At 40.4% G+C, this 7,960-nt stretch overlaps 1 protein-coding gene across 7 annotated transcripts in view; it reads right to left on the bottom strand.

The window, feature by feature from the left end:
* Positions 1–4,262: 4,262 nt before the first annotated feature.
* The window catches only part of TPD52L1 (TPD52 like 1), a 96,867-nt gene continuing 93,169 nt past the window's right edge, over positions 4,263–7,960 (bottom strand). For 5 of the 7 annotated variants that reach the window (XM_034990506.1, XM_034990502.1, XM_034990503.1 and 2 more), the window contains one exon: positions 4,263–4,523. In XM_034990506.1, the coding sequence (XP_034846397.1) occupies positions 4,395–4,523 (129 nt within the window). In that variant the 3' untranslated portion in view covers positions 4,263–4,394. Of the gene's footprint in view, positions 4,524–7,675; positions 7,758–7,960 lie in introns of all 7 variants that reach the window. The other 2 variants (XM_034990504.1, XM_034990507.1) reach the window with 1 other exon arrangement.

The raw sequence follows: 7,960 nt of genomic DNA, 5'->3' as shown, positions 1-7,960 counted from the left end.
AGAGCAGTGCTGCTTGGCTTCAACATACTGTTGCATCTTATCAGGATTTTGGATTTTTTTTTCTTCTGGCATGAACATACACCCATAAAATAATTGCAGATAAAAATTCAAATATTTCTAACCAGAAGATTTTCTGTGGCCCTGAAGCTTTACTTGGGATGTTTTGCCTGCTGTAATTTTCATAAATTCATAGACTAGGGAGCCTCTACTGGGTCAGACTTAATGCTACTGGTCACCTACTGGTCATCGTCTCAGTTTTCCATCTACCTACCAAGTTCACACTTAGTTCTAAATCTTCCTTACTGGGGTAATAGGTTTAAGAAGGGAAAGAAAACGTAATGGTGCTATAAATCCTATTTAATAACACAGTGAAGATCAATAGAAAAAGAATCAATAGAAAAAGCTATCGAATTCACCAGCCAAGTCTACAAATATTCGAGCATTATCATTTAAAAAATTTTTGTTTTCTCCTGGAAGATACCTGCTACTTGCCTGGAATTGATCTTCTGAATAACAAACCCTATAATTATGATGTGGTGCAAAACATTATTATTGGGTTGAACTCAACAGAAAAGAATGCATTACTTCCTTGCAATGAAGAAGAGAGACTACCCCACTCAAAAGGGGGGGTGGAAAGGCAGGGCTGTAGGGGTAGTTGGAGGGGACACATCTCAGGTGGGGGAGCTGACTGGGGTGGGGTGGGGGGTGGGTTTTTTTTTTTTTTTTAAGTTCCTTGTTTCTGCCTTGTGGACTGGCATTTCACCAGCTGTTAACGTAAGTCTCAGTGCCCTTCTATTCGAAAAATGTAAATTCTAACAGAAGGTCCAACCTGTTCATCTCAGTCTGGTGGCACATTATCACTCTGTGATAAATGACTGATGAAGTGCCAGGTGGAAAAGCATCCTCTGTGCCCAGCAGTTTTATTTAAGTAGTTTGCTAGTCTTCATATTCAAAGTGGGGTTGGGATGATTCCTGTGGGAGACTTACGAGTATCTTATTTTTTAATTGCCTTGATACATACTCTATGGTATGAACTAAAAGTCAGGTAGACGTGTAAAGAATTTTACCATTCTTAGAGATTACCAAGCAACCATAAGATGTTGCCAAATAGTATAGTTTGAAATTATATCTGAACACCAGATTTGAAGTCATTTTTTTACATTTCATGTTGAAACCAGTTTTTCACCCTAGGGCCATTGCCCTTTCCTGCACCCGCCCACCCTCCAATTGGATACTAAGTGAGAGGAGGTGTTGTGGCTCAAGTTCACAACCACCTTATGCTCCATTTTACAGTGAAGTGCAACAGCTTTCAGGCCCCGACAGGTAACTCTGGAACAATGAATAGTGACAGAGCCGCAGGTTAGACTTCTGGGGTTTTCTTCGCGTTGACCACTGTGAATGGCGTGGTTTGTCAAGACGTTCTGTAATAAAGCATGTAGTTTGTTTTGTTGTCTACGGTTCAAGAACAGCTTTGTAAGAAAATGTGTAATTCAGAGTAAGAGGCAGGTTGCTTTGCTGACATGACTTACCAACAGTCATAGTTTTCATGAGATGTGAGTTGTAAGATAAAGTTGTAGCGTAAATCTATGAGTATTTTCCATCAAGCAACGGTATTTAAAAAGTAGCAAATGGTTACATTATAGAACTGCTTACTTTAAAAAAGCCAGTTTATTTTGTAATCACAATTCACATTGGAATTCGAGGTTATCAGGGTTGTGATATTAATTTTGTATACATGGTGTTGACCTGAAGTCATTTTGATTTTTTTAGTGAATGGTTAAGCCCATGGCGTGCAAATACCTTTCAGCACTTGTGGAGACAGTACTACTGTGTGTGAACTGAGCCCCGCTGGACATAATACGGAAACCCAGGGTAGAATTAAGTCAGGAGGAGCTTGCACAGGCACAAAGTAAGGGAGAAACAGGCACCTCTTGAGTGATTAGGCCGTGAGGAAATGAAACGTCTGTGCTAACTACCCACCTACCAACGACTGGAGTAATAGGACTTTTTTTTTTAAAGATTTATTTATTTGATGGAGAGAGACACAGCGAGAGAGGGAACACAAGCAGGGGGAGTGGGAGAGGGAGAAGAAGGCTCCCCGCCGAGCAGGGAGCCCGATGCGGGGCTCGATCCCAGGACCTGAGCCGAAGGCAGACGCTTAACGACTGAGCCACCCAGGCGCCCCAGTAATGTGACTTCTTCACATATCGTTTGACGAAATGAAAGCCTACTCATGTCATGGTCCCTTATCTCACTCCCAGATCAGAGTGAGTAATAATCATAAAAACCTTTCAATTAATAGAGCTGACATGAATATAGTTTTTATAAAACTGATGAAATTCAAAGTTTTGAAGAATGGTTTAAAGTAAGAGGCTAAAATGTATTTGAAGCTTTGAGACATGAACACTAATTATCTTGATTGTTTTTCTAGTCACTGTTAATACTATGTTTTCAGGTCATATGTAAGGCTGAGACTTACCTGTGCAGAAATCGGTTGGTGAATGAAGATATTTGTGTATAGCACCGTAACTCTGCTTTTTCTAATACGGTGCAGTTTGCTGAGTGCAGTCAAAAAGAATGCGGTCAAGAAGTGAGTTTATAAAAGGTGACCATTTCAAACACACCAGGCAACTGCAAATTGAGCACAGAGATTGACAGCCACATGCAGCGGTGGGTGAGCAAATTACAAGCCAGCTGGACAGGGTTTGGCTTCAACCAACATGCTGGAAGGTTAAGTTAGAGAGAATGCCAGTGATCCTACTGGCAGGGCTTCATTGTCCACGCTGGTTCAAGATTATAGCCCCATACCTATCTCTGCTAAGACTGCAAGCCTCAGAGATTATGTGGCTTTGAACTAGCTTGATTTTCAGTTAGATGTGTGGATTGTCCTGCTCCATTAATTTGAATAGAATTTTTCAGACTGGCTTTATTTCACTACGCCATATATGTATATATATATATGTATACATATGTGTGTATAATTTATAAAATACATATATTTTATGTAGAAATATCTATATTTCCCAAAATGAAGGGGGGGAAATCGGAGGGGGAGACAAACCATGAAAGACTGTGGACTCTGAGAAACATACAGGGCTCTGGAGGGGAGGGGGGTGGGGGGTTGGGTTAGCCTGGTGATGGGTATTAAGGAGGGCACGTACTGAATAGAGCACTGGGTGTTACATGCAAACAATGAATCATGGAACACTACATCAAAAAATAAAAAGAAATATATATATTTCTAAGTAAATTAAACAATGAATAAATAAAATATATATTGCATGAATAATATATATATTAAACGGTGCTTTTTTAAGTTAATAGGTCAATTCTGTGTTCACTTAAAAATTGCATCTATAGGATGTGTGTGTGCTACCTAGTAACAAATGTATAGGTCCCATTTAGAAGAAAAGAGAAGCATATGATGCGGAAGGTAAAAATTCCTGCAGAAACCTGATTGTATTAATAGGATGCTTTTTTCATTCATGTGAGCAATTTGCAAAATGGAAGGGGAAGCAGAACTGTTTCTCCCATTTTCTGGCCACCCCCTTTCAGGTCTCCCTTACCTGAGTTTGCTACTCTATGTGGAATAGAATTTTAGGATTGGTAGGGTCGCTGAGGTTATAATTACTTACACATCCTCTTATGTTCACCAAATTAGCAGCAGACGTTGATTTAAAATAGCATCGCAGAGTGGCAGGAGCCCCGTTTGGCTTCGGGCTCCCTGTTCAGCGGGGAGTCTGTTTCTCCCTCTCCTTCTGCCTCTCCCCCCTGCTCGTGCTCTCTAATAAAATCTTTAAAAAAAAAAAATAGCATCTGCAGATTCATAGCTACCATCTTTTAAAGTCATTACCTGCCCTGAAGACGTAAAGAAATTAAGAATTCAAAGTCTTCATTAAAACCAATTATTTTAATTGCTTAAACAAACATATATAATTGATGCAAGTGAGGGCGATCGCAAGCAGTTTGATGAAATTTGCAGTGAACCCATCCTGTTGCTGGAGAAGGTCAGAAAAAACTATCCCGCCCACCTGACCGACCTGGAAGGGAGTGTTCACCACTCTCAGCCTTCAAAGACATGCACATCATAAAGGGGTCCAAGGGAAAACCAAAGCCGATCATTAATGGCTACGAGTTTGGATCATTAATAGCTACAACAAGCTGAATTACACAAAGACAAGGGTTATGATCAATTTTGTACCTGCTCAAGTGGGGACATTTTAAATTATGACAGTCTACGAATACTGAATGTGACACAAATACAAAATGGAAATCATTTTATTAAACTCTGCGGAGAGGCCGTTTGAAGAACAAGGTCAAGGCCTGGGCTTTTCGCAGCGCGATTTTGGTCGGCTGGGCGGGGCCGGGGCTCGGGGCGGCTGCAGGGGGCTGCCCTAGCACTGCAGCTCCTCGTCCTCGGCCCGCCGGGGCCCGCCCCCCGAGCTCTGCGCGCTGGCGTGCGCCGTGGAGCTGAGCACCTCTTCGAAGCTGCCTCCGCCGTGGTTCGCCCCGCCTACTTTCGTCTGAAAGGCCAGAGATGCAAACGTAGTTAGTTCATCAGGTCTGCAATGTTTGTGTAAAAACGGACTACTCTCGAGTTCAAAAATAGTTTTTTTCTTGAAAGGGAACGTAAAGGGTGTAGAGAAGTTAGTTTCCTTTAGCAGAGTGCTAGAATGCCATTCATACTTGGGATCTGGGAGAGGATCCAAAACTTCAATTCTGTACAATTTTAGCAATGCTCTCTTTATGCCTTCTGACATCTAAAAATCTCAACCCCTTCAGGAGCATATCCAGATCTGTGGATTTGTCTACACATCACCCTGAGAACAGATGTAATTGAAACAGAACTGGATTTTAGATAAATTCCCTCAACTTAAAAAGTGTATAAACATCTTTAAGTGACTCCAATTTAGGCTTCCTACTGGGACTTAAGAAAGGCTACCTGGATCCCTGACAAATGGCTTTTGAAAAGGCTGAGCAGCTCCACTGAACATGCTTTCTGGTCTCTGTTCTGAGAGGCAGACAGGACTCAGATCTTAAGCACTGCCCACTTCACATCTTTCCAGGCAGTTGCCCCTCAAGGAGGGCTATCCCTTGAAATGCAAAGTTATGATGCTTTAGGAGGCTCCCTTTTTGTGTACTTGTTATTGGTAATAACAAAATCAGGAAGAAATCAATTAATAAGAAATATATTAAGAAATATGGGTAAAATGTTTTGAAAAATTCTGTATTAAAAAGTCCTTCAAAAGAATATTTAATGTTTAATGCAAGTCTTATTAATTGCCGCACTGGTTTTCCTTTAACCACTAACAGTATGGGAAAACACGTTGAGGAAAAGAAAGGTACAGAATAGAAAATGTTGCTAGTCCCAAAATGCTGTCTACTCCTCACTGCCACCAAAGTGATCACTCAGAGGAACGTAAGCCACACTGCAACATGTATCCACTCACTGCCTGGTCTGCCCTTTACAAAAGGTAACCAGGTTTTAAAACCAGTCTAACATTCCAAAACAAGCATACACTTTTCTCCAGGTGTCACTAAAATCCTTCTCTGCCTCTTTAGATTCAATTCGTAAGTCAAATTTTCCACTCTGCTTGGGGTCAGGAAACTCATTCTGGAAAGTGACCGATAACACATATTTTAAGCTTAGGAATCACATAGTCACTGTCACAAATACTCAAATCAACCATTGTACAAAGCAGCCAAAAACAACACATAAGTGAATGAGCATGGCTGTGTTTACAGAAGACTGTGTATGGACACTGAAATGTGGATTTCATGTAATTTAATTTTAACACGTCACAAAATAGCATTCTTCCTTTGATTTTTTTCAACCATTAAAAAATATAAAAACCATTCTTAGTTTACAGGCCATTCAAAAAATAGGCAACCAGCTGGATTTAGCCCACAGGCCTTAATTTGCAAACCTCTGGCACTGAGCACTGATTCCTCCCTGACTCTGTGTCATCTCAGCACTGGGAAGAAGCAGGGGTTGCTTCCAACTATGTGATTTTTCACTATGTTTATTTCTTTCTGGAGAGAAACAAGATTAATTCAATGTAATCTACTCTATTAAGAGTTCCCATTCTCCTCTTTATTTTATCTGCATTCTGTTTTGCAACAGAAGTCACACACAGTTTTGAATCAAGTGAATACCAATTACTGATGTTTTCTTTTGGGCTTTGTTGCTTTCTCTTCTCCTAGTTCTTGATTTTTCTCAAATCAAAATAGAAAAATAAAGGTGGGAATAGTTTTAAAATAAAGCAATTTGTCAAAAAAAGGGAGTGCAATGAAGGGGTTTTTAACCAAGACGGTTGAGTGGAATAAAGGGGTTTCCTAACCACGTGGGTTGAATGACTGTACACAGCGATTATTTAGGTGAGGAGTTGCATCAGCAAAGATGTGAACAATAAAACTCTCCTGGACCCTTTCCTTCATAATGGCTCATCCAAGCATTTGTCACTTTATCCCCAAAACTATAATTGTTGTTTGCATAAAATTCTATTTGAATTGTTGAGTTGGGCCGCGTAATCTCTCATAATAATATGGCTGGTTGAGAAGATACAAAGAAGTAGTAAGTATATCTTGTCTTTTTCTTAAGGTTTTAAATAAAGCCATGCAAAGTATTCATCAAAAAGAGGTGCATTAAAAATATGGTCTGCTTGACATGGTTCGAAGAATGATTGGAAGGTTAAATGATCAGAATGGTTGGAAGGGATGTAGTTGTTCATGATTCCCTGGTGGAACATGGTGGAACATAACAAATACGGTTTCATCGGAGCTGTGCTTGCTTGTTTGTTTTAGAGGAAATAGAAAGTGCATTCATCGAGTTTATAGGTGAAACCAGCTGAGATGTCATCAGGTGAGAGAGTGATGTATTCCAAGGATCTAGGCAAACAGGACTAAATTTTATATAATGGTGATGACATGGAAAACCAAGCTGTTACAGAACTGGGTATAAAGGAAGAACAATCAGTATAAATGCCACATGGTGTGTGACAGATGGTAAGAACGGACCTCCTTTCCCAGCAGAACATTATTTCTCATATAACACAAATATGAACAGGATTCCGTTTGAGCGATGTTTTAAAAATCAAGCTTAAAGCAGTATGTGTGAGGAGAACCATAGCAGAGACCTATGAGGCATTTCCTTACTGATTCATCCTTACTGATTTGTGAGTCAGCCGGAAACAGCCCCAGGATCCATAATTGAAGAACGTTATAGAAATTTTGGAGAAAATTTAGAACACAGAACTATGCGGCAAATAAACTACATAAAGAAGGGTTAAACATCTATTATTTAGTCTGGAGAAAAAAAAAAAAGAATGAGGAACTTGCAATGACTGAGTGAGTGGGGAGTTTTACACAAAGCACAATTATTAGCTATTTATTCTCCACTGCCTGGGTGGGCAGAAAAAGAGGAAGTAGGCATCGGCTGTGACATAGGGGAGGTGGGTGGGATGTGAGTCTTGTTAAACCCCGGGGACAATCATGCAGACACGGAACCCACTTTCAGGAAGTCTTGACACAGGCTAGGATCTGGCAGGCTGAGTTAGTTTTGTGCACGTCTGAAGGAGGAGGCAGGCTCTACACCTTCCATCCCAGTAAAGTGAGAGAAGTGAGAAGCTCAGACTGTGGATCAAACACTTAAATCATATGTGAGCTGTGAGCTTACCAGAGCTTCCTAAAAGCAAAGGGAAATAGGTTGTTGTTTATTCTTCTTTTGCTTCTTCGTATCTCCTTCTTCTAAAGAAAACCTAAAAAGTACAACTCCTCCTATGTCAGAACTGGTCTAACAAGCAACAGAATCCATCCTCCTTCCACTATCTAAGGCTGGGAACCAAATGCTGAGAAATTAACTCCTAGGATTTTCTGAACCCTTAGTTTTGAAACCTGATATTCTAGCAAGAGAAATGTTCCAGGCACTGCACGTCCCTCCTTATCAAAGCTTTCCCTACAC

The sequence above is a fragment of the Mirounga leonina genome, unplaced genomic scaffold, assembly GCF_011800145.1.
Source record: "Mirounga leonina isolate KUSES-001 unplaced genomic scaffold, KU_Mleo_1.0 Mir_53, whole genome shotgun sequence".
NCBI classification, from domain to species: domain Eukaryota; kingdom Metazoa; phylum Chordata; class Mammalia; order Carnivora; family Phocidae; genus Mirounga; species Mirounga leonina.
The sequence above is the reverse complement of the archived record's forward strand: the minus strand, read 5'-3'. Positions and strand labels throughout refer to the sequence as shown.